The sequence below is a fragment of the Neocloeon triangulifer genome, unplaced genomic scaffold (assembly GCF_031216515.1).
Source record: "Neocloeon triangulifer isolate White Clay Creek 2 clone unplaced genomic scaffold, ASM3121651v1 ptg000009l, whole genome shotgun sequence".
Lineage (NCBI taxonomy): Eukaryota > Metazoa > Arthropoda > Insecta > Ephemeroptera > Baetidae > Neocloeon > Neocloeon triangulifer.
Window position 1 is genome coordinate 3,322,682 of NW_026775551.1, and position 27,094 is coordinate 3,349,775.

The window sequence follows — 27,094 nt, forward strand, 5'->3', positions numbered from 1 at the left end:
TTTTGAATTTATTTGAACTGGTTTTTGTGTGGGAATTTTTGCATAATATCAAATATTTATGTAGTTTTAACGGTTTGATTATAATTAATAAAATAATAAATTTAATGAATGAAAATATCATAATACTGAGCTTACATTATTGAATTAAAATTGAAATTATTGTATATTAATTGTAAAAATAATTAAAATTACTCATTTTTTTATACTTCAAGGAAACCTGCTCTCTCAATATACATAAATAAATCAACGGCCTTATCAACTAAAAAATGACCTAACTTAGGTTGAATTGATCCAAGGCTGGGATTGCAAACAAATCTACAAGGGTTGAAGGTTAAACGCAAACTTAAAAATTGTCGCAGCCCAGAGCGTGGCACAATATGTATATTTTAATTTTTTTTTATGATATCACAACTTTAGAAAAATTAAATTCGTTGTAATTTATCTGGTCACTTACAAGTTTTCTGATAATTCCTTTCTGTTTTTATTATTTTTAACAAAGTGAAATAGATATTGCTATAGTTTTAACAACGTGGAACCAAAAATTTCCAATAATAAATGAAAAAAGATAGATCAGCAAGACTTGACTTCAACAAAATGCAGAGGTTTTTCTAAGTTAAATTGACGCATGTATGATAGTTTGCTACAGGTTCCCAGCCATCATGTTTCGCACAGTCTCATCAAACACTCTGCAAAGGCAAAAATAATTAAATTAATTATTTACTGTACATAATTTTCATCTTCTCATATTTACTTTGAGGTTATTTGTTCCCCTGGTCGGTAAAACGGGTTGCAAATTATGTCTGCAAACACACTGTGAAGCCTTCGAAACATCTGGAAGATTAAAAATAAAAATTTTATTAACTTCTCAATACAAAGTAAGCCAGAGAGAGATTTAAAAAATTAATTTTAACCATTCGAACTTCGTTGTCTCTCAAGGAAGTGTTTGCAGCTTCCGTGACAATGACGAACTTGACTTTGGTGTTGGTCACGTACCCGAATCTAAAACAACAAGTTTAAAATTGTTTAAATTCCCAAATATTTTTAAGTATTAGTTTAAAATAAAATTATACTAGAGAATAGAAAATTCCCAACCAAACTTCTCCGACTGAATAAATAAATGAAAGATTTACATTTTATGCTCATCAGTGGAATTTAGCAGGCCAAGATAAAGTTCTCTAATGTCTCCACTTGTTTTTCCTGTTGCTGACATTTTTTCCTCCACAACATCTAATGAGTTGTGTACTTTGTAGTGAAGGTCCAACTCCTGGTTGGGATTCAAACACGAGATGTATTTTGGAGAGTTCTAGAAACAAAATCAGGATTAATTATAAAAAAATTAAACCTCCCGAAGATCATAAATAAAAATACATTTCTCTATGAAAATATTTAAATAATTTTGTACGTTAAAAAATTTTACATTTTCAGGACCGGAGCCAAATGAAAAATTGTTCTTATATATTCATGTTTATGACGTTGAACTTATTTTAGAATGAACTTTAAACTTACGTCTTTGCCTATGACTGCAACGCAAACTGCCATCGTTACGTTTATATTAGTGTAAAATAAATTATCTTGTTGATCAATTCACATTCCTGCTTTTGATGTTGATTGCTACGCCCCTTTTACTAGTTCAAGAAAAGGCCACTTGGTGGGCTGTGTTGCTTTTACGGCGGCAAAGGGAAGGTATGCAACTGGCTGCACACTCTGGTATAGCATGGTGCATACCACTGACTAATTGATTGATTTATATCTTGATCATATCATACATTTAATTTATTTTGGTATTTGGAAGTAATTGTTCAAGGAAATTATTTTGTAAATAAAAAACTCAGTGCTTGCAATTGGGAAAATTCATCATGTTTTATTCCATTCTTTAAAATAAGGAACAATATAGATTGTATGCATGTCATACACATTTCAATTTTGCTTCCACTGTGAAAAGCCGTACCTGTATATTTTCACATTTCAAAACAAAATTGATCGATCAAACGTCAGCTACTCCTATACAAAGATATTGATTGCTCGTGTGTACATTTCTCAGTTTCAATTTTTATTTCCGCAGATTAATTTTCACATTGCAAGGTATCCCTTTGGTGAGACAATAAAATTTAAGTACCTATCATAGTATATCAGTGCATCAAAACTGGTTCAAACTCGTGAGACGTCTATATAATAATAATAATAATGAAAGGTCAAAAACTCGGTGCATCTCGTAGTTCATAAACACCAAAGTGTGTGACAAAGAAAATTAATGGAATGATTGCAGAGCTCCAAATTTTTCTGCCGCTCGTTTCCTTACAATTAGACAATGAAATATGTTTTGTTTCCTCCGAGAGATGGAATGCAAATTGCTGTAATAACTATCTTACACACAAAATAAAATAAATTATGTTGATTCAATGCATTTGATATCAAATCCCTGATAATATAAGTAACAGAAAATGTTAATTATCTAACAACAAAATGACAAGAAATTATGCCTACATCAACCTTTTTGGAGTGTATTGATTTAATAATAATTTATTTATATCACACATAATAATGCTTTCAAAGTTTTAAGAGTGGTAGCTCCAAGTGTAATTTTTTCATCAATCAATTAAACACTAACTTTAAAGGGAGATTACATGTTAATTTATGCTTAAATTCTTAAGCACGCTAAATTTGTTGATGGCAAAGAATGCAGGCGTATGATTGGTAAAATTGACACCTTGTTTTCCTTTTTTATTTTGGTTTGAGATTACTTAAAAATGAGGTGCTTAATTTGATTATCCATCTCAGGTGAAAAGCAGTGCTCTCTATACAATTAGTAATTAAAATGGTGTGTGTATTTGTGTGGAAACTCTCAATGACTAACAATGGTCTTAAAATTAACTGCTGGCCAATTTTTGGAGCAGTGCGTTCCGTTAACAATTATATACTGGTAACTATATTTCCCCTATCAGTGAAGAAGTGCACTTGAAAAAGGCACTTCTTCTGCTGGTGCAGTGATTTTCAAACTAACTAGAAAGACGTGTGTTTTCACAAACGATTTTTTTTTAACAAACTACTTCAGAGACAAGGATATATTCGACAAACGTCAGATAAGTATATTTACAGGTGACTATACCCTGTCTCCATTTTCCGTCGTTAAGGCATATTAGGTGTAGGTGCCAGAAAAGCTTCGTTAGATACAAACAAACTTATACACTTCCACTGCTATATTATGAATATTTTACACTTTCTACAAGAAAATAATAAAGCCATTACTTGATTTGATCAGAGCGATCTGCAAACAATCAACCGAGGAACATCATTGTAAGGTAAAGAAACAATTAAGCCTCTCTCTAGAAAATGCTAGTGCTTCAGAAAGAAACGGACTCTTTTTTTATACAAAAACTAGAGAACTCTTCCATGATGATCATTTTTACAGTTATTTAAATGGAAATTAAATTATCCTTCAGATATACAACCGGAAAATTTTACCGGAACTAATTACGCTTTCTTTGGCTTGTTTTTTTACCGCTGGCTGGAAACTCCGAGCAGCTTAGCCGCGTCGTCGGCTGACTTGGACAGCAGCATGTGGTCGATCATGGCGCGGTCTTTGATGCCGAGCAGGTTGCCAATGAGATCAGCTTCGTCGCTCGCCTCATGACGACTAGCCAGGCTGGCCATCCTGCTGGCCCCAGCGTAGACGGCCAGACCGTGCTCGGCCCAGCGTCGCAAACTCTCCTTGTTGCTGCCGGTCGAGAGGTTGTCCTCGTCACTGTGCGCTTCGGACGCCGCTGGACCGGACACGCCGGCGTGCTTCTTGCGGTGGCGCAGCATGCTGTGCTTCAGGGTGAACTTGCGCCAGCAGATGTCACAAGTGAAAGGTCGCTCGCCGGTGTGGGTGCGCATGTGGCGGCGCAAATCCTCGGCAGACCAAAAGCGACGCATGCAAAAGGCGCACATCACCTGGAATTTGAAAAAGAATAATGCATTGGTAACGTTTCTTTTATTAACTGTTGTGTAGTTAAATTAAAAAAATAGTATATTTAATTTTACCAGTAAATTTTATAGCTTAATTTGATAAAATTTTCAATCTAATAAAGCAGACTAAAACTTGTAGCCAAACTTTCATTTCTGAGTTCATGAATCATTAAATTACAATAAGACTATACTTTAAATTTAAAGACAAAATTTATAATCCCAAAATTGGAAAAATTTATGCAAATTTTCAATATATATATCACAGAAGAATTTAGTTATTGTTGATATAAAAGAGACGGTTCAATTAAAAATGATCAGTAAACTCACCTTTCTGTTGGCATAGTCAGGAAACTTGCCCCTGAGGGTTTCCAGGGCGTCGTCAGCGTCAACATTGTTGTTGTTCATGGGCGGCGCGTTGACCGTGCAGTCCTCTGCGTTGGGGTCCAGAGCACCCTTGGAAACAAGGAGGTCGTACTCGGAGGAGTGGTGCACCTTGATGTGCTCGAGCGCCTCCTGCCGCTCGGCGTAGCTGTTCTCGCAGAGGTGGCACTTGAATGGCAGGTCGGAGTGGCTCTCCAGGTGGGCAGTGAGGCGAGCCTCGCTCGAGAAGGTCTGGTTGCACTTGTAGCAGGTCAGGTTGGCCGGAGTGACTGCGACCGGCTGCTCAGGAGGAGAATTGCTGCTCTCGCTGCTAGGGGGCAGAGGGTCAGGGGTCACACCCCGCCCACTGTCAGTGGTGCTTGGCGCTTCCTTGCCGCTGCTGGGAGGGGTTGCCGAGGTGCTGGTGGTTGACGGGGATGTGGAGGGCCGCTTGTTGTTGTGTTTGCTCGACATGTGCTTCCGCAGGTTGCGTTCGGTGCTGAAGGTTGAACTTGGGCACAGGGTGCACTTGAAGGGTCTTTCAGGGACGTTGCGGCTCAGGTGGAGGTGTCCGTCCTCGCTGCTGGGTGGCGGAAGAGGAGGGGGCGCAATTGGAGTGCTCGGAGGAGAGGTCGGGTTGGCCAAGGCGTCCTTGTTCTTGCTCTTGTTTGAGTGCTTGCGCAGAAGGTGGCGGTCGCAGTTGGACTTGGTGGTGAAGAGCAGTGGGCAGTGGGCGCACTTGAAGGGTTTCTGCCCAGTGTGGGTCAGGATGTGCCTCCTCAGGGAGCTGGACCAGGGGAACTTGCGGTGGCAGTATGGACAGGTGACCCTGTTGGGCGCTGTCGAGTAGGCGCTCTTCTTCTTGCCAGGGCTGTTTGGGGCGGTGCTGCTGGTCCTGCTGCCACCGCGACCCTCATCGCCACTGGTGATTTGGCCCTCTCCGCTGCTGGAGCCGTCATCAAGCACACCCTCGTCCATGTCGTCGCCTTCCATGAAACCTTCTTCCTCGTCTTCCTCTTCGTCGTCTTGGCCAGGGAAGAATTGTTGGAAGCTTTGAGCGGAGGCGTTGACCAGGAGGCGAGACACACTTGCAAGGTCAGGGTCGGCTTGGTCTTTGCTCTTGGGCTGTTCATCGATGACCAGTTCTGGCTCATCTTCCTCGTACTCTCCGTCACCTTCAGCAGCTTCGTCCTCGTCCATGTCGTTGTTGTGGTTCAGCTTGTTCTTCAGCTGATGGGCAAGCGCCAATTTCACCTCGTCTGAAATCCGAGCGTCAGCATTCATATTTCCTGAAACAAAATAAGAGAAAATATTAAAATTTACGGTTCAAAAAGTCTATATTGTTGCAGAAATTTTTATCAAAAAGATTTTAACTCCTATTGTATTATTGACATTTTTTTTTTTTTTTAAATATTTTTAATACATTTACTTTTGCATAAAAATCATAAAATGAAAAAAAAACTATATTAAAAATAATAATAAAAAAAAATCCTTAACTGGGGGTTTCGGGAAATTTAAGTTTGTTGAAAAAATTTTAATTGCTCCTTACCTGCATCATTGACTGCAGACAGCTGTGTAGCGGGGGGAGTTGGATCTCTCCTCATTGCAGTCAGACTAGTAGGTGCAGATCTTCTTCCACCTCGAGGCCGCTGGCACCAGAACTGAGGGTGTTGCTGTTTGACGTGGCGTTCCATGTTTGACCTCAGGGTGAATCGCGCTGAGCAGTGCTCGCAAGCAAAGGGCCTTTCCGTTCGGTAGCGCCTCTGCTTCTGTTTGGGCATCAGCACACCGTTCTTGATGACCATCTTCATGCCTGGCTCGGACATCTTTACTGGTGCCTCGATGACTGGGGGCTTCGGTTGCGTCTGAATGGGCGAGACAGGTCTGACGGGCTCGGGAGCGGCGGACACTGGAGGCTTCCTCAGGGCGTCCATGACCAAGGAGCCGCCCGAGTTGAGCTGCAGGTTGCGAATGAGCTCCTTCTGCAGGTGCTCCTTGACCTCATCCAAGGAGGATGGAGGACCCTGAGGCACCTGAGGCGGCGGAGTGCTAGCTTGGGCGCCACCGAACAAATGGGGAGGCATCAAGAAGGGGAAGGGGTGCCGCTGGAAAGGTGAGCTGAAGTACGACATGAAGGATGGAGGGAAGAACTGAGACGGTGGCCCAGGCAGAGTGTGACCCAAGAAGGGGATGTGGGGAATGTGAGGCGGGATGATTGGCATCTCCCTCGGTTTGGTCAGGTCCTCGGGCTGCTCCTGAGGAGGTGGTTTCACAACCGTGCTGACGGCCGGAGAAACGCTGGCGGGAGGAGCCGCCTTCTTGCTGAGATCAAGAGCATCCATGCTCAGGTCAAGTGGAGACACCACTTTAGGGGGATGAGATGTGGGAGGAACTGGGGACTCGTCAATGCTGCTGTTACGACTTTGGCACCTAGGAGAGTTTCCTGAAACACGATAAGAAAATTTTTAATAAATATTCACTTAATTTATAAGAAAAATCAATGCTTAGAAAAGAATTGAGCAAAACAATGAGATCAACTAAATTAATGCTCAGTAATGGATACTGATTTTGGCAAAGGTAATTTGTAAATAATTGAATTGTTTTAAATTACAAACAGAGAAATGATTTCAACGGGTGTCAAAGTTGTTTAAAAAATTATATTTAAATTATTTTGAAATCTTAAATTTAAATTTATTATTGAATTAAATCATTTGGAATATTTAATTAACGCTTGTAATTTTAAAAATATTTTTAAAATGACAAGTGTCAATGCATTTGTACCAATTAATTTTCTCAATAAATAATACACAACAATTAATTTTAAATAATAAGATTATTGCGCCTGAAATTAATTGATAATAAATTTAGATTTTACCTGGTGACATCAGCAATTCCTGCTCGTCCTCCTCCTCCTCAGGGTCGGCGCCTAGTCTGACCAGGTCGGCCGCTGAGAGGGTTGGGTGCTCGCAAGCGACGTGGCTCAGGGCGGCCACCCTGGTGGGGAAAGTCCGCTCGCAGGCGGCGCACTCGTGAGGCTTGTCTGGCTGGATGTCGCCCTCGGAGTGGCAGATGATGGAGCGACGGACCTCTTCCCTGGTGGTCCTGTTGTGTCTGTTGCGCAAGTGCCGCTCGCAGTTGGCCTTTGTGGTGAAGGCGTAGTGGCACAGGCGACACTCGAAGGGTCTCTCGCCGTTGTGGGACCGCAAGTGACGCACCAAAGTGGCCTTATCGCCGCTCGAGTAGGTGCACATGTTGCACAGATAGGGTGGTCCAGTCACCAAGTGCACCCTGTTGTGACCTTTGAGGGCCCTGAGGTTGGGGAAAACGGCCGAGCAGAGACGGCAAGGGAACTCTCCTCGCAGCTTCATCTGCCGAAGACTTTCGTCCGAAGACGAGGGAGACTTGGCCAGGTCCAGTTCTTTTGGTTCCTCCTTGGTCTCGAAGGTCTCTTTCTTGGGGGTCGTGGAGAGTTCGCTGATGGCCCTGACCTTGATGTTGGGCGACGGAGTGGACGGCGGACTCTTGGTCTGCAAGTCGAGTCCGGCGAAGAAGTCCTCTTTTTGTTCTTCGTACTGCAGCTTGCGGCGAGGACAAGTGAGGTCTCTGGGGGCAGCTTCGGTGTGCACCGAGGCGACGTGCATGCTGAGGGCGCTTCCGCACGGGAAGGCACGTCCGCACTCTTCACACTGGAACCTCTGGAACACTGAACTGGCCTTGTGGACGGAGCGCTCGCAGAACGCCTTGGCGATCAGAGGGAACTTCTCAGTGGAAAAGTCGACAAAGTTGAGGTCCTTGAAACCGACTTGGGCTTTGGTTTCTTCAATGGTCACTGGTTCATCTCCATGGGCAGCGTAGCGGTGGAGATTGAGTTCCCGTTCGGAATCAAAGGTGAGGAAACACTTGTCGCACCTGTCAGTGCAGGGTGGAACGGAGGCAGCTGGAGGCGAGGCACTGCTGTTGCTTCTTTTGGGAGAGGGGAAGGTGCCCAAATCACCATTGGACCTCCTGAAACAAAATTAGGAAAAAAAATTAAATTAAATTAGGAAATTTTCTTTTTTGAAATTATAACCATAGATATGATAAAATTATGTATAATATTAAAGAAAGTTTTGAATTAATTTTTATTATAAAAGTATTTTAAACAAAATTTAAATTTTAAATAAATTTAAACTTTAAAATAAATAAATAATAACTAAAAAATTAAATAGACTGAAAATTTTAACCAGCAAATTGAATTTGAAAAACAAAAATGTACCTCTTTCTGGTTTTGATTGCAATGTCATTATCACTGCTATCGCTGTCCATGCTGCCGTGCTGATGGTGGTTGTTGTTGACACTGCTCGTGTTGTTGTTGTGGGTGCGCATGTGGCGGTGCATGTTGCCGTTGGTGGTGAACGACACGCTGCAGATGCGGCACTTGAAGGGCCGCTCCCCCGAATGCACCAACATGTGCCTGTCCAGCGAGCTGGACGAGCTGAGCATCTTGCCGCAGATGCTGCAGCTGAAGGCCTTGCTGTTGTTGTTGTTGTTCAGGTTGAGCGGTGTGCTGGTGCTGCTGGACGAGGAAGAGGAGGCTTCGTTGTGGCTGCGAATGTGCACGGTGAACTCGTGCTGCCGGTCAAAGACGGTGTCGCACACCGGACACACGTACTTGACGCCGTTCTCCTCTTCGCCTTCGGTGCCGGCCTCGCTCGAGCTGGCGTCCGGCACTTGGGGCTCGGGGGCTGATGGGATTGCATGGTCCCTGGATGTCTGGAATAAATTTAATAAAAGTTAGATAAGAGATTTAAATACAAAACTTTAATCTAATGAATAACAAAAAATTTAATTTAATTTTTATTTATTAAAACTAACTCAAATTGATGTTAATTTTCTCCTTATTCTTAGTTCATATTTTGCAAAAGCTATATAAAAAGTATAAATTTTGTTAATAAGTTAAGAAATAAATAAAATTTATTTAAAATTAAAAAATTGAAGCAAAAATATAATTGGATTAAAGGATTATAAATAAAAAATTTATTTAATTTTTAAAATTCAAACTAATATGGGATATTGCAATAAACAAAGCAATTTTTTAACCACCAACAGCTACTAGATAAGATAACAAATTTGTGGTGTGCAAAATTTTAATTAAATCAAAATATTGATAATAAAGAAGAAATTATTAATTACTATAAAATTTAATTAAATTCAAGAGGCGATCAACACATAATTAGATGTCGAAGGCACAGACATCCGCTGCGCATCCACTCACCTCTCTCTTCATCACACGATGCGCTTTCCGCTTCCTGGCGCCAGTTAAATTGCAAGGTGCCTCCTGGTCAACGACAGCGGCCGTCGTCGGCGCTTCACCTGCCGCCTGCAAATCGGGCTCCGAGGAGCTGGACGCCTTCAGCGAGTCGGGTGGCGACGAAAGGGGGCTGTTGGAGCCCAGCTGCGGCCCCGAGGTGTTCAGACTAGTATCTTGACTCACGTCCGCCGCGCACGTACTGCTCCGCGTGTCTGGCGAGGACGTATCTGCAAAAAAATGAGGGGAATTCGCTCATTTAGATTTGAAAGAATTTGGCAAAATAATACAAAAATAATGCAATCATTTAATTTGATATAAATAGATAATGTTTCAAAACAAATACACAATTAAATTCTTTATGAATTATAAAAAATTGTACAATTAAAAAAACCAAACGTCAACCGATGCTCATGTCTTTTTGAGCTCGGAAGTTTTAGCAAAATTCTTGCTGGTGCTGGTGCCGTTTCAACAATTTCTTTCTTTTCAAATAATTTGATTTTCAACAATTGAGTGTAAACAATCATGTGATATAACAATTTGGACAAAGAAACAACAACACACAAAACTCAAATAATGACAATTGAATTCAATTAAATTTCTGATAAAAATTGCGAATTTGAGCGTAAAAAGAGAAATTTCTTTTTGACAGGAAACTTGCGTTTCGACAAATTAAGAACGGCTTTGACATGGTTTAAATGGACCGCAACATCCTCTCTCTTTCTCTCGACGGGTTGCTGATATTTTGACATCGAACGCGCGTGCCATTCCGGCGGCCAATAAACGGAACAAAAGTTTCCATTATCTCTCCACCTTTTTTTTACACACGTATCAATTATCAACAATGGAGGCGCAGAAAAAAGAATAAGAAGTGTCGCAAGAGAAAAACGAGAACGGCCGAGATAAAAAGCTTGAGAGACACAAAGGGCGGAAGGGTGTGCGTTCGGATGCGGGGAGATGGTGTCAGGAGGCGCGCGATCGAAAGTGCCGCGCGAGAGAGACGTGTCATCGCCTGCCCGCCGATTTCTGACTCAATTGTTGTATCGCGTAATCTGCTGACTCGGAACCCGATTTGCATGCACTCGTTCGGATCTGACGCAAATCAAACGCCGATCTCCGCGAATAACGGGGAAGGAAAGTGTGGAGAATTATATTTTCTTGTGCGCCGAGAGTCGAATTGAAGTAAAAAGTCGCGCCTCGGATCGACTCCGATGTATATATAAGTTAGTATTTTTCTTTCTTGAAAAACGGCATGCATGGATAACAAAGGACGAGCAAAAGAGATGAACGAAAGAAAGAAACGCGTGAATACACATTCAGAGCGTGTCTCTCCATGTCATCGGTTTTTCTCCGCGCGGCAAATAACGCTGCAGCATCTGAATCGCGGCAGGTGCGAGAGAAAAAATTACCATCAAATGATTTACAGAACTGGAGCAACTTTGTTATGGATATGAATTTGCGAGGCTGCAGATGATGATAATGTTCCGCTTCATTTAACATAAATTTTGGAAAAATAAAAACTGAGCATGAGAGAATAAGAAACGCGGGTTGCATAATTTAAGCGGCGTGATCGATGCGCTCTTCTTTCAATTTTAAACTGTTCCAAAAATTTAAGTGGAATTAAAATGAGTAAATCATGATATGGAATTTAAAAAATAGGCTCACTGCGGCGGATGAGGTCTTATTGATCTCGGAAGTTTCAGCAAAATTCTTGTTAAGTGGTGGTGCCTTTTTGTCCAACAATTCCCTTTTTTCTCAAATATGATGTTTTCAACAATTGAATTATAAACAATTTGATGTAAAAATTTTGAAAAATAAACAACAATCATTAAAAAAAGTAAAATTATTTGATATAAAAAGGAAGGACCCTATAAAATCTGCATAATTTCAGTTGAAAAGTTCAATCCTTAATATTTAAAAACAGAAATTACTGAAATGTTTCTTAAAAGATCGGAAATTTTGATGTTGAAATCATTGATTTCAGTTTGCAAACTCAACTGGAGTAAAATTGACTTATTGATTTGGTGAATTTTTATCAATTTTAATCTGACCAAGAAAAAATTATTTGAGAAAATTCTCATAAGAAACAATGTTAATTTTCTAAAATTCAGTTCTCCCAATATTTCTTTGTTGACATAAAAAAGTCAATGCTGATGATGCTGATGAGGAGAAAAATTATCAACAAAAATAAATGGGCTTTTTCAGCAGAAGTCCCTCATCGTGTTATTTTCAATTTCCACTGAATTGCGTTGAATATTTTACAAATTTATAAATATTTATTATTTGCAAATGCATTTTAGTTTCATCTCGTGAGCAACCTCGATTAATTCCAACAATGCGTTGGCCCTGCCTACGAATACAATGAGCGCACAATTATTACTCATTTTTGCGCGCCGCGACTTTCTTGCCGCGCGCGTTGACACCTTTTTAACCTCGTCGCCGCGCATTTACTTTTCATTAAACGCGTCTCTTTGTGTCGCTGCTGAGCAAATAACAAGTTAGAGTATAATATCTTCGCTGTGTGCCACACACGAGACGCGTGTATTTTCAAAACAAAAAAAAAAGATGCAGGAAAGGCACGTGGTCGGGTCAGGTATTAATTGGGTGACGCATCGCGGCGCAGCATCCCGCGATGCTATGGCAAAACAAAACTAAACCGCCTGTTACACGTTCTCTGTTATTATTTGACGCAGCCTCCGAGCGAAAGATGAGTGTGGGTTTGGAAACGAGAGAGCGGCGCAGAATCTCTAATAACAGCGAGTGAAGCGTTTTCATCATGGTTTAGGAAGGATAAGTGAATCTAATTATGTTTGGAATTGGAGATGCCGACGGTGCTGTGCGCATTTCGTATGGTTCGAGGAGAAAAAAGTCGACGCACTTTGTCGGAATTGGATGAATCTTCTCGTACTTTAAGGATGACGCGATTTGTTTTTGAAAGAAAATGAGGAGGATGCGCTGAGTATGATTAATGCGCACCACTTGTTACCAATTTTAAGTTTAAGGTAAAATTAAGCAGGATAATAAAACAAATGTGTTTAATGACAAAAAAACGTATTAAAATTAATTAAAAATGAAAATAACTGATGCAATTGCAAACTGTCATGAGCACTGCGGAATGAAAATTAAAAAAATTAACAAAATAATAATTATTATTATTTTTTTTTTAATCCAGTTGGTAACTTTTCTTATAAGTATTCAATGTTATAAAGCTAGGAAATCAATTTTTAAATTAATTCAAAGTAAAAAACGTCAACTTTAAACTTTTTAAAAAGTGTTGCGACAGATTATTGTGAATATTCCAGAAAAATATTCGAATACGTGGAAAATTCAGTATTTGAGATTTGTTAATTTGACGTCTTCCATTTAATAATAACGTTAACAAATTTCTAAATTTTCTGCAAATAGAGCAGATTAATCTGCACATTTGAGACTGATAAGCCTAATATTACAAGAAGTGATTAAAATTAAAATAGATGAATCGCATGAGTTGATTTATCTCTAAAACGGTCTTTCTGTCTGTCGGCTTGATGAATGCGACAATTTGACAAATAACATCTCAATTTTGTCATAATCTTTAAATCAAAAGATTCGACCTAGTTAAATCATCAGCAAAAAGCTACCTGATGTTTTGTTTCACAGTTTTTGTTAATAAATAAAATCGAATGAGAATTAATGAGGCTTGTAAAATATAAAAATTAAAACTTTAAAATATGTAAGATATCCGTACTAATGAATCCATAATTTAAAAATCTGAGACCCATTTTTGGAGGCCAGGAGAAGATCAGAATTATTGATATTGATATGACATTAAAATTAAAGTCATCCTCTGCAGGTTAATTTAGAATTATTAAATTTTATTTTATTTGTTAAAACTTTGAAACTATAAAAAAGTCAACACAGAGTGCCAATGAAGAAATTAAAATTTGATGATTTAAAAAAATGATTTTAAAAATAAAATTTAATAAATAAAATATATTAAAAAAAAAAACATAAAACGTTTACTAATAAAATGTAATTTTTAAATCAATTATAAAAATTAAATTTGCTGTTAAAATAAAATGAATGTGATTTTTGCTCACCTTGGGTTTTCTGCAGAGAATCGGAGAGCCTGGTCCTCCTCGCAGGTCTGAGCGGCGACTGGTGCGACGACGCATCGGACGGCAGCACCGGAGACGACAGGTCACTGGAGGTGGTGGAGGCGGCCGCCGGCGACGAGTTGGGCGCCTCCGTGGATGCGGCCAGGGTGCCCTGGGTGGCGCCCAGCACCGGCGTGTCCCGCATGTCGCACTGCACAACAGAGGAAGACCATGAGAGGAAGCTCGCTCCGTGAACCAACATGTCGAAAGTATGTATTCGAGAGCGGGCGCAGCCACCGACCGGCGAGCGACTGACTCTTGACTGGACTGACTGACAGGCCAGCGTGAGTCACTCGATCGCCGCGGCGGCGGCCGAGGCCTCACCTCGCGAACATCTCGCCAGCCCTTCTTCCCCCTCCGCCGACTCCTCCACGCCAAGAGGAGACGCCGCGAGAGGAAGCAGCAGCGAAATTCGATTTTCAAATTTTGTGGCCGGCAGAGATTCGAGTGAGGGGAATAATCACTTTTGGTATATTTTCTTACTTAGTTAGTTTGGAAATTAAAAAAAAAATTATTCTAATTTTATCATCGGAATTAATGATTTAGTAAAAATTACGTCGCCACATAATGCATCGTATTTGTTAATTTAATTAAACAAATTATTAATTTTTTAATAAATTAAGAAATATGAAATATTTATTGATAAATGATAATTTTTACCGTATATATTTACAAGGCATAAATTATAACAATCCTTTATATTAAAATAAAAATCATTAAATCTCTGAATCATATGGAAATTATTTTGCAAATCCAAGCGCTTCTTTACAAATAAATTTATGAAATTACATTTTATAATTATTCCCGTGGGCTCCAAATAATTAATTATAAATTGTGTTAACTTGATGGCTTTTTATGGCTAATTAATTGTGTATTTTGAGTTTGCTGAATTGTTTTTGAACGGAACAATACTTCTTAAAATCAATTAACCAATTAATGCTGATTGATTACATATTATTTCCTTTTAAAAAGAAATAAATATTTTTATTTTTAAATGTAGATACTAACCTATTCTGTCTTATTAAGGTTAGCATACAAATTAATTATATAAAGAGCTTGGATTTTGAACTTACAATAAATGAGTAAAAATCGGCTAGGCCAGGTTGTTTTATTTTTTATTTCAAAGAAGCAAATAATATACTTTTCTTTTACGAAGAAGCTAAACTTATGATAATTGTAACAAAATGTTAAAAAATTATATGTGCGGCTTTGAAAAAAATAGTGTTCTAATAAAAACCGTCAATTTCCATGATTATCCGCATAATATGAATAAAAGATTTTATTAAAATAATAAATTCTTAAATTATCCGATTCATCATGAATTACTTTTAAAAATGTAAGCACATCCTTATTAAGAAATTTCCTAAATTTCTCTCTAAATTATAATGTTGATTTGAATTTTGCTTATTTAATTGTATCGGAACTGGAAAAAACTTCATATAAATCAATATAAAAAGTGTTGCTCGATATGTTCTTTCCCTTTTTGTGTTTAATAATTATTATTTTTTTGTGAATGCCCAGTGATTGTCAATGTAAACTTCTTTGGAACTACAATAGATTTTAAAATGTGATTTAATGCTCTGTTTTAAAATTTCATCCTCTTTTATACTCTATCTTGCTATTTATCAAACACGTTAGCGCATTTTTGCTCGGCTGGCGCGGCTAGAATGGATCCGTGGCACTTTTTCAGCAGATTTTCAGGTAGAGAGACATTGTAAGCGCTGCACGTAGCCAATGCAGAAAAGTGTCTCGGTCGGTAACATCATCATCATCAAATTCCATCTGGGCAAGAATTTCTGCGCGTCTCAGCGTTTTGCGCACTGCAACGGCCGTTTTCGCTCCTCGCCTCTGCTGCATGGGCTGGATGTTGGCGCTGAGTTTGCAGCTTTTGCTCGCGTTCGAAGATAAAGCACCAAACAATTCCATCACCATCAGCATAGCAAACAATGAAAATAATATCTTGTTGGTGCACATGGCGACGCCATGAGGCCTGCGTGAATTAACAATGTCAGAATAGGAGTGTTGCACGGCGCCTTTGTCCAAAGTCTCTCTAAAAAGAGCTATCGCCAAATCTTATCACGGGTGTTCCGGGAAAAAGGGGCAGGAAATCTACTATGGTACGGGGCTGCTGGTGCAATGAAAGATTATGTGACTAGATTGTTCAATGTGCAGGAAAATTTTTGAGGAAAGTCATCGGCCGCAAAGACTTAACGAGTAATGAGATGTGTGGTCTGTTTGAAATAATTAATTATTGAAACCCATTTTAATAAGAATGATATTTTCTCACACACGCACACGACCACTTTGACCACTTGCGACGGTTGACAAAATCATGAAAAAAAATTGAAAGTTTATTTATTCAAATTATGTAAGTAGTAATGAATTGAAATTCATCTTAGCTTGAGTTTTTTTAAAGCTCAATATATAATATTTTTGAATAATTTTCATTGTAATTATTTTCAGCGATTTGCAAGACTTTTTAATCTAATTTTTCCATTGTGGGAAATATAAAATTAAGATTATTTTCAATAGATATAAAAAATTTTAATTTTTAAATCGGAGAATCTGAATTGAATATTTGATATATCATTTAATAGAAGTTATGAGGGGCTTAAATTTTTTTTAGATTCAATTTTGCCAGATATTTTTTGTTTGTTGAATATTGCGTGGTTAATTGTGTTTGAGCCGATGAGCCACCTGCGGCCAGGCGCCTGTCCCGACGTTCTTTGAAAAATGATTGGATGCTCCTCGAGGCACTGCAATATAATTAAATGCTTGGAGCCTGTGATCTCAGTCAGCACCCTTTAGACGGCAGCGGGCAGACTACGGGCTGCATTCAAAGAGAGGCTCAATCAAATTGTCATTATGTTAAGTCGGCGGCGCCTGCTCGCGCATCGCACTTGCCGCCTGTCGTTAAAATAAGTAAAGGTCATTTAACCATGGAACGTGGCGCATTCGGAGAAAATTCCGATTGGCAACATAATAAATATCCGACAAAAAAAAATCCGCTGCGAGTTATTTGCGTTGGGCAAACTTTTGGCATTCTTTTTTCGGGCTTGTGCAATTCTTACGAGTTTTATTGGCTGGCCGAAGGATGGGTCAATTGGGGCGTTGCGCAAATAATTAGTTCATCAATCGCGCGCGGCGGTTTTTTTATTTTTATTTTCGAACATGGGTGCAGAGCACTTTCACTATATATAATTCTTAATCATTGTTGCCGTGGCGGCTTGTTAGCGACAAGAGACACACCTTTCGGCCGACCCGCGTGTTTATTATCTGATGCAGCTTTGCAGACGCGCCGAATTGAAATTATAGGAAATGAAAGATTCATTAACAAGGGTATTTTTTCTGTGTAGCGAGAAATAAATTCAATCTTATGTTTTCGCTATATCTTTTGCTGGAGTGGAGTCAGTCAAAGGAAAAAGCAAAGAAAAAAAAAATAAGGAAAATTCTTTTGTAGCAAACTCAAATAGCATTTTTAGTAATGCATAGGAAGTGCGTACACGGATGTGAAGCTGAGTCATGAAACTTCAAGATGAAAATCCTATGCTCCGTATTTTGTATTATGTTAAATGAAATCTAACATTTTTGAATGAAAAGCAATCCCAAATGTTAATTAAAAATTTAAGAATTAAAACATTTTTTTAAACATTTGTTTCGAACAAAATATATCAAAATTCTTTTAAGAGTTTAATTATTTTATTAATTTGTTTGATTGTTATGGTGATAGCGGGATAAAAGAAAATGAATTTGAGTTTTTAAAGATTTTAAATTTGATATTTTAAAATTATAATTTAGCAACAAATTTTTAACCCCAAACCAAGGAGTGTGCATATAAGTTTTAATTAAAAAATTCTATTAATTTAAAAAAAGGTGACGTCAACGGTACGCACCTCAATCGGCGTGAACAATGGGCCACGAGCTGCTAAGAATACAAACGATTTGATTCCCTGCCGCGCGTTCCACATCCATCTCGCGCGGTGGCGGCCCATTACGCATGGCGCAGTCGGTAATTAGTTGATGAGCTGCTACTGTGCGTAAGGTGAGAGTGAGACATCGCCGTGTGTTTATGGCCTTGGCATGATCCAGCATCAATTATAACAGCCAGCAGAGGAAATTATCATCGGCGTCTCAACGCAAGCAGCCTTACGACATCTCGACGGCGGCGCGCGCCGAGAGAGATGAGCGAGAATTTTTCTCCGACTCGCCCTCGGCGTTGTTTTGATGAGGATGCAGTGGCACGGATAATTATTTTGTGACACACACCGCATCATTATACATTCGATAATCGGCAAAGCGTGATTCGATGCTTTCCATTTTATACTGTTATGTATTTGCATTGGAAACACCAAAAGCGACACATTTCCCACGCGCAGATTTCATCACAAGATGCGACAATTAAAAAATGTTAATTGGCGCTGAAAGGCGTAAAAATTGCTTAATTTCTGCCGTTAAATGTTGCATGAAAAATAATAATAAAATGATTAAAAAATAAAATTGATAAATGGAATCAAAAAGTTTCAAATCTTAAAAATATTCTTGGTTTTCTTCAGTTTTTTTTCTTAATAAATATTTAAAATGTGCCTTAGTCATATTGAATTTATTTTCTTATCATTTTGAAATTTAAAAGCCTCATTTCAATCTTGATTCGCATCACATCCGCATCTCAAAAGGAGCAAATTAGGAGGCGTCTGCAGATATGAGTGCTGCACGATGCTCTCATACAAAAAGCGACTGATCCGCATCAGGTGCGATAAGAAAAGCAGCCTGCGCCGCTTATTAACATCGCGAGCATCACCTGCTATGCACACTCTGCGGCCGTTTCTTTCTCTCTCCATCGCGGACCCACGTGACTGCGGAGGAAAACATTGACGCAATATATATATCGTCTCGGAGAATAAGAAGCTGCTGCTGCTCTGCATCTTTCTTGCTGGCTTTCCAGCTGCTTGGAATCGCTATTTCCTCCGTTTGCTCAACACGCTCTTTACCTGACGTGCGTGCATTTTATCTCAAACCGCAAGGCACGTACGCAGGTCGGGGTCAAGCAGAATATTGCAGCGCGCCAAACAAAATGCATTTAAACGGCAAATTGCATTTAATTTTATACTTGTTGGGATTATATTTTTTTTGCCAGCAGCATCACTTGGAGCATGGAAAAGGAGCTGACGCCTTTTACTCTTCCGTGGGTATCAAAAGGGTAAACGACCTATCCCTTTTCTGATTAAAGAGTGACTTTTAACACTTTGAAAAAGAGAACAAAAACAGATAATGCTTCATTGCTCTTGGGAGAGGATCCTGACACTGCGACACTGCGCACCTGTATTTTTTTTTCACTCTAAGTTCCGCTTGTTTTCATTTTAATTTTAACTACAACGTTAATTATTTTTCCTGAGTCAAATAACAATTCAATATATTTTGCTGTTTTTAAATTTGAAATTTTATATCAAAGAAAGTGAGAAAAAAAGTTAATTTTTATATCCCACGCTTTTGCCAGGTTTAAAATTTTCAAGCTAACAAAAATATGACTGCATGCAGAATATAAATTTTTTAAAGGAAAATGGGGAAAGTCTTGATTGTGTGTTATTTCATGCGTATGCGTAAGTTCCTGTCTTCCCACGAAATCGCAATCTTTGAGACGTCAGACAGAATTGCCATTACAATCAGAGACAACTGAAATGATTGTTAATTTTAGAGGATGAGTCACAGTGCATCACGCTGCTCTGGTCTTTGTGGTTTAAAAGATCGATTGAATCACTGCGCTCTGCTCTCGCCATCGCAATCGTTGTGCGCAGCAATAAGAACCGAAAAGCCTTTCTTTCGGCTTGGAATTTATTTGCAGAGCCTACTTCCAATTTATGTGCGCGTTTGCTTATCTATCAAGCAAGAGGGAACAATTGAATTCATCCGCGAGATATGAGCCATCCTCTCTCTAAGAGATTTGAGATCGAAGCAGCTCGACCTTCGCCCCTAATCTGAATCCGTCCTCAAACAGAAAAATACACAATTCGTCGGGCTGAATCACTGCTTTTGGGCGGTTTAGCGCGAAAAAGGAAAAAAGTTTCGAGCCCTTTTCCGTATAATCTAATCAATATGTGCGCGTATATAAATAATGCATCATGTGGTGTGCATTTGGCGAGCAAATGGGATGATGAGATAAAAGGAGCAGCATCTGTGCTTCATCACCGACATTATTACAACAAAGGGCGAGAGAGATAAGCTGGCTGTCTATGTGTGCAGGAGCAAACACCATCATCGTCATACCATCTCTGCTCGCGCGTTATCTCTCGGCGGCGGCGGGATGAGCGCGCAAGTTGGCACATCGCACAGCCAATTTATGCATCCCCCGCCTTCTGCAATCTCCGTCGAGAATTTTCGCGTCAAGTGCCACTTTTCGATCTATTTAATGTTGAGGTGTCGCTCGATCGGTGCCTTTTAAAAAGCGAACAAAATAATAAAGAATGCATACGTGAGTGAGCGACGCTCTAATCTCATCATGACTCGAAGGCGGCATCGCGCAAATATAAAAGATAAAGCGCGAGATGAAATCATCTTTCACAGAGAGCATCTGGAATTTGACGTCTCCTAATTTGGCGAGGACAGTCAATGTGTATGAAATATTATCTCTAGACTTGCATAACTTTTCTCAAAGAGGGACGAAAAAGGAGGACAAAAAATATATTATAACAGGATGTTTTTTGACATTGAGCTATTTTTTAGTTTATGCAGAGATAAAATTTGCGGGTGAGATGGAAATGGAAGTTGTGATGGTGCTTGGAACAAAAAAAAATTTCCAGCGGAAGTGTTTCTTGAGGCGTTACTTCTTTTAAATGCTATTTCCCGCTCGATCATTGACGCAAAATGATGCGGATATTGAGTTGGCATGCATCATTTTTGTCAAACACATCAGTGACAAATACAGTTGAAGATAAAAATAAATCCCATAATATAATTATATATTAGTTTATTTTCTTAAATTATAATGAGGCGAGCATTGTGAATTTTGATTAATTCCGGATTACTAAAATTAAAAATGCAAATGAGAGATTAAACAATTCAGTGAAAACATCCGAGTAATTTTACAGATTTCAATAATTATATATCTTAGTCATGGCTTGATTATTAATTGTAAATAGTGATTTTAAAAAATTAATAAATTTTATAAAACTTTAAAACTTTAATATAAATTTATAGATTTCGTTTTTTTATTAATAAAATTTTAAAATAAAATACGTTGTCATTTATTTATTTTTATGTGAAGTAAAGTTTAAGATTTATTTCAGATTTATTTTTGATATCAAAAGTTTAATAAAACAAATTTGAAAAAATCGTTTTAAAAGTAGGCTTCAACTGTTAACTCTTAATCAAATTAAACTGCGCGTTTCTTTCTCATGCAGAGTGCACTCGGCTATAAAAATAATAACGCAACACATTTTCTTGCGATAAAAAGCGCGAAGAGAAAATGAAAAGTGCGTTAACCCTTTTTAAAACACATACAATGCACAGCGATATTGCACTCATTGTAATATACAGTGCATAATAAGCGTTCAATATTATATATCTAAAGATTTTCTAAATATGCACATATATATCAAATATAAAACTTGCTGACCAGATAAGAAAAAAAGGTTGGCGAACCTTTTGTTCCACAGTGTAAAAGAAAAAGTGCAAAATCTGCAGGAATAGGGAACATTGTGGAGAAAAAATTAAATAAAAATGCTGACAAGGGATTGCATATCGAAAGGGTCAGCCAAGACATACGTCTACTCACTTTACTCTTATTTGTCCTGCGGGTGGTCTTTCGGACGGGCGCCACATTTCTGGGCGCCGGCGGCCTGCGCTTGGACGACTTTTTCAGCACTGGGCGTCCCATGGTGAGGCGGCGACGGGCTGCAGCAGCAGGACCATTCGAGCCGCGCTGCAATGAGCACTCTGGTCAGACCGACACTCACTCTCGAGCAGAGCAAAAACACTCGGCACGCAGACCTCTAGCGGCGGACCGAACTATGCTTTATTGGAGCGGATAGGTGTGGTTGCATGGTTACAGCCAGATAAGAAATAAAGGATCGAGTGGCTGCGGGACAAAAAGTGGCTGCACAGTTGACGCGCAACCAGGAAGAAAAGACCCTTTTTGAGCGGATGTGTTGGTCAAAAAAATATCACACTTTGAAGAATACGAATATAATTAGCCCTAGGAAAATAAAAGAACCTTAAACGCAAATTTTTTGCTGCTTTTTCTATGGATTGAAAAAATTAAAGAGTAGTATTTTTAATATTTGAAACTAATATATGATTCTAAATCCTAAAAAAAAAAAACTATATTCTTTAATATTGATGAAAATACTCCAAATAATACTATCGTCATAGTAAATTTGTAAATATGTTATATTTAATAAGATTCATTTCCTGAAATAGTCTTTAATTTAAAAAAAAAAAATAAGGAAATCAAAATTTAATTTTGTATTTGGTATTTTTTGATTATTTTAATTTACATTTTTTTTTTTTATCAATGTGACCAAGCAGGGCATATAATTTTAAGTTTATCTATATAAATCAACCGATTTCATTAGCATCGCGAATTTTTTCATCATCAGCACGCAGGCAATTCTAAATTCACAAGAGCAGAGAGAGACTCGTCGAGAGTCACTCGCAGCAGAATAAAACGCGAGTGTCATCACAAAGACAGGATGCGCATTTGCATTGTCACCTCATTGCATCATTGATATGCCTTGAAAGTAGTGCTGCATGCTGCGCTCTCAAATTAGCAAGAAACGGGCATTATGTGAATTTCTCGAGCGCGCGGCCACTGCAGCGAACGCGAACTCTTTTCTGCTAACTCTGCGATTGTTGAGCACCGAGTTTTAAAATAGATTTGTAATTGAATCAGCTCAGTGGCCAGGTGGAGCTCAAGCGGATCTTTTCAATTTAAAAATCGATTTGAAAATAATTTGATGTCTTTTGAATAAATTGCATTTCTTTCCACGCTTTTTTTTCTTATGGAAATTTTTCCTTTAGTTTGGAAACCCCAAGGAAAACAAGGTTGGCCACCCAAAAACACACCGTCTCTTTAATCTCCTTTGGGCATATGTGGTCAAGATCTTTCTCAGAGGAAGTGTGTTTGTCTTGAGCAAAGCAGGAAAAATCCCGACTGTATAATAGAAATCTCCGCATTGCACCAGAACAGACCTCAGAGCAAAACAGCCTAATCTGTGTAGCACAAACCGCAGAGGCTTAAGCAGGAGTAGAAGACGTCAAAGGAAGTGTTAAATCTCCTCTCTAACGATATTAAAGTAAAATAAATTAATTAATTAAATTGAGAATAATAAAAAAAGTAATATTGGAGGCAAAAGTCATGGACCGTTCCTTATTTCCGACCAAATTATATGAAGATACGCACAGGTGATTCTCTCCTGCGAGCGGGGAAGATCATCTGATTATTCCACCTGCCGTAACGTCTGATGAGCCATTTACCATCTGCTACATATAATTTTATTTATGTGGCACGCGCCACAGACTCCTCACGAGAAGTCGGTTGGAAGGAGAGAGAAAAAAAAACGGCTCAAACCGTCCTCTGCTTATTTTACATCCTCAACATCCATCGCCTCAGGCAGAGTAATTTGATTTAGAAAAAATAAACGACTAGAGAGATTGCACCTTTTAAATTTCAATTAAGTGAGAAAGAAGAAGCCGCGGCAAATTTGTCCGTTGGAAAAAAATAGTCACCGCCTGGGAGGTATGCAGCCGGCCGGCGAGGTGTGCGTTTCAGGCGGCTGCTGTGTAATAATAATTATGTTGACATTTTTCACTCAATTTTATACTATTCGCCGTGCCAAAAGGTATTTTTTATATGTGAAGTAAAAAAAGGCAGCTGCTGGTAGGTTTTCCTGCAGTGGCTAATTTCAGGAAGGTCCACTCGCGGGAGAGCGCGGTGCTCACTGGAGCATTGCATCTTTCTCTCCTGCTCTCCCGTCGGCTGCAATATAATAATGTGCGTGATGTAACAGTTCAACGGCTATTACGACGCGCAATTACCGTGCAATTACCAGCAGCGCAGATGCTCATTGTTTGCCCGCGCGCATAAAATTGATAATTAATTGCAGCCGACAGTCGGAGAAAAGTGATTTACGAGGCAGATTTTTGCCTTGTTCTATACACCGATAAATTAGAGAAAAATAAACGTTCTGTGTCGAGAGGCTTGTTTTTCACCCCGACATTAAGAAATAAAAAACAGGGTGAGCTAATTTATCATGCATCTGAATAATTTCCTTTCGTCTCCTTTTCGGCGGTGGAGATTTCGTCACTGATGTGTTTTACGCCCCTCGCGTGGATTTGTGTGTTGCCCTGCCTGGCCTAATGTTAATATTATTGCCGCGGATCACGTCATGTGACAGACGAATTTCCCTCGCGTTTTTGATATACCAGAAGAGGGAGGGGGTGTTTATACAAACGCCCGCACGCGTGCGGACTTGTTTGCTCTTTCCCAGGGTTTTCCGAAAAGAGGAAATAGGGGGTGATGCTTGGAAGAAAACAGGGAAAACTTTTCATTTCCGCGAAGAGTATTGACTAGAAACTCATTTTTTGTACCCGATGTATAATTTTTTTTAATTTTTTTTCATTAATACGAATTAATTAACCTAGATTTTTTTTGCTAAGTCATCGTTTATTGCAAATAAAAATAAAACCTTCCATTTTGACCAAGGTAAACTTAAATAATCACTTTTTGTTTCGTCTGCTAAATGATCCATAATAAACCAATAAAAATGAAAGTTAAAAAGGTGCCGAAAAGGTGTGCAACCGTTTTACGAGCCCCTGAATGTCGCGTACATTGGTTGGCAGACACGGTTGGATTAATCGCTCGCAGCCCCCATGATAGTTATTATATATGGTTTTCTGATCTGCAGCAACACACACAATGGGGCAAGGTGTTGGGAAAAAGCCGATGACTGATGCTGAGAGAGAGAGAATGAAAGAGCACCTGCCAGGTGTACTGCAAAGGGAAGCAGCCGCCGAGCTGCTGGGGGCACGTGCTGCGCTACACACAGACAGACGCAGGTGCGTCGCTTTGTTTCACGAGCGGCGCTCCGATTCTCATGATTATTATATAGTGCTTTACGCACAAGGAACACCGCGACCAACGACCGTTTGTACGCCAGGAAGCGATCAAGAGAGCAAAGGGTAGGATCAAGGGACTTAAAAATGATCGATAATAAAACGGCCATCAAAAGATAATTGAAAGTATAACGAATTTATAAAATTTCATTGCCACAAAGAGTCAAAATAAGAATAAAACTGCACAATTATTCAAAACTTTGAATTTTAATAGTTATAAATTCTAAGACTTCTAAGGAAGTTTCATAAACTTAATGTAGTCATATGGTTGTTCGATAATTTCATTAAATGAATAATTTTATTTTTCAGTACGTAGAACAATTTAGCATTTTTCTTTCTTTGAAAGTGTGAGAGTAAATTTTTTTATTAAGCCAAGATTTCCTCACACAGTTTCAGTAAAAACCTAAAAAAAAATGATAAATCTGATAATTTTAATCTTTAAAGCTCAAAAGATTTTTGCTCATGTTAAATTTAATCCATCCAGCTTATAGAAGGTAAATTAACAGCATTTTTTTTCTCTTTTCGCTCGGTTGGTCTCATTCGCGTTTATATTGTGAGAGGCTATCTCGCGTCTGCATCAATTTCGCAGCCGCGGTGCTCAATAAAGCGAAGGTCGCCATGGCAACCTGGGGTGTGGAGCTGAGAAACAAAAATGGCGCTGCGAGGCTGCAGCAAGAGAATTGCGTCACGACATCATTAATAACGTTATGGCTGTAGCCGCAGCAAAAGCGCGCAGACAGCGCCGCAGAGATAAAACCTTCAGTGTACCTGCATCATTATCAAAAGGCTTCAAAGTGGCGGCTAAACCAAGCTATACTTTTTAAACTTAAAAAATTATTTTTAAAATGAAGGCACAATAATTATTATAAAATTATTATATTAATATCCCGTTATTTTAAAACAAATTTATGTGCGTTTTTTTTTTATTTGTTAATAATTTTAAATGTACAATAATTTTTTTTTATGAAGTCTTTAAATATTTTTTTGAGCTTCTCAGCAGGACTCATAGGAATTAACCTTAAAGAAACAATAGAAAAATATAAATTGAAGAGCATCTCAACATGTAGTTGTATTACATGAAGATATTTATTTAAGTTAGTCGGTGGCAATTGTCCTCCATTATTATTGTTTACTCTGGTTTATTCTGCTCATGAGTCATGCAAAATTTGACAATTTCAAATGTGACACCAGAAAAACGCAACATAAAGTTTATTATATTTTTTAACCCTTTTGTTAATGAACGCTTGGAATGATTTCAAAATTGTTTTGACTGACAAAAAAAATATAAACTTAATATATTATTCGCTACAACTAACTTTTTTCACCATCATGCAGCAGCTTTTTGTGCACTGAAAAATCCATTTCGTTTTCATTCGCCAAAGTGAATAAAGCGCGTTTTTGTGCAGTGCGAGCGACCATTTTTCATCCCCTCGAATAACGTTTCAACCCTTTCATCAGCAGCGGCAACGCTTTTCTTTGTGGTAGCACCACCGACCGACAGCACATCTGCGCGGTGCACAAACACGGGAGGCGCTGGAGCTGTTGATTTGTTTGGTGTGCAGGGTCGTCTAGGCAACCCGCGCGGCACAAAACATCAGCCAGGCCGGGCTCCTCCGGCTAAGCTTTTTTGTGCCGAATGTCTCTGGCGCTCTAATGATGACTGCAGATGAAAAATTCCAGATTGTGAGAGTGCAGAGCGAGTGATACAATAATAATAATAACCAAAGGCATAGCACGCGCTTTCACATGAAACGCCAAATGGAAAAGTCGTGCAGCGCAACAAGCTGCCGTCGCGCACACGAAACTCGCAAATGATTGCATGACGCGGCCGCTGCTGGGTGCATTATTACGAGTGGAATTTTTCAATTCGATTATAGTTTTTGTTGGTGCCAAAAAGGCAGATAATAGAAAAGAAATAGTGAATTATCACTTAGGAAATTTCCTTTGAACAAAGAATTTTATATTTTGAAACAAAATTTAATTTATGTAAAAATCGACACAAATCATTAATAAAAATGGAGAAATTTATTAAATTTTGACAATTTTGTCAAAAGGGAAACTATTAAATTTATTTTATTTGAAAAGGGTTGTAAAAAAATGTGAGAAAAAGCAATTCTGACTAACGATATGATTTTTTTTATTAATATTGAACTTTGCTCCGGCTCTGTTGGCCGCTCTCATTTTGCAGCCGCCAGCTTTCCCGGGAGGATGAATTATTAACGAACCACGGTAGAAACTACCACTCTCTCTCTCTCAC

At 38.9% G+C, this 27,094-nt stretch overlaps 2 protein-coding genes across 4 annotated transcripts in view; both read right to left on the reverse strand.

The window, feature by feature from the left end:
• Positions 1-113: 113 nt before the first annotated feature.
• Positions 114-1,624, reverse strand: LOC132195321 (trafficking protein particle complex subunit 2-like protein). The gene is made up of 5 exons (XM_059617245.1): positions 1,507-1,624; positions 1,131-1,303; positions 912-999; positions 752-831; positions 114-686 (listed from the first exon to the last, which is right to left on the reverse strand). The coding sequence occupies exons 1-5, from the start codon at positions 1,537-1,539 to the stop codon at positions 641-643; spliced, it is 420 nt and encodes a 139-aa protein (XP_059473228.1). The 5' UTR covers positions 1,540-1,624; the 3' UTR covers positions 114-640.
• Positions 1,625-1,840: 216 nt separating this feature from the next.
• Positions 1,841-27,094, reverse strand: part of LOC132195135 (ras-responsive element-binding protein 1) — a 65,703-nt gene continuing 40,449 nt past the window's right edge. For 2 of the 3 annotated variants that reach the window (XM_059616923.1, XM_059616922.1), the window contains exons 2-9: positions 21,500-21,646; positions 13,675-13,882; positions 9,563-9,825; positions 8,564-9,060; positions 7,184-8,313; positions 5,858-6,751; positions 4,276-5,597; positions 1,841-3,933 (exon numbers count right to left, since the gene is read on the reverse strand). In XM_059616923.1, coding sequence (XP_059472906.1) covers positions 3,496-3,933; positions 4,276-5,597; positions 5,858-6,751; positions 7,184-8,313; positions 8,564-9,060; positions 9,563-9,825; positions 13,675-13,882; positions 21,500-21,601 — 4,854 coding nt within the window. In that variant the 5' untranslated portion in view covers positions 21,602-21,646 and the 3' untranslated portion in view covers positions 1,841-3,495. The remainder of the gene's footprint in view (positions 3,934-4,275; positions 5,598-5,857; positions 6,752-7,183; positions 8,314-8,563; positions 9,061-9,562; positions 9,826-13,674; positions 13,883-21,499; positions 21,647-27,094) is intronic. The other variant, XM_059616924.1, reaches the window with a different exon arrangement.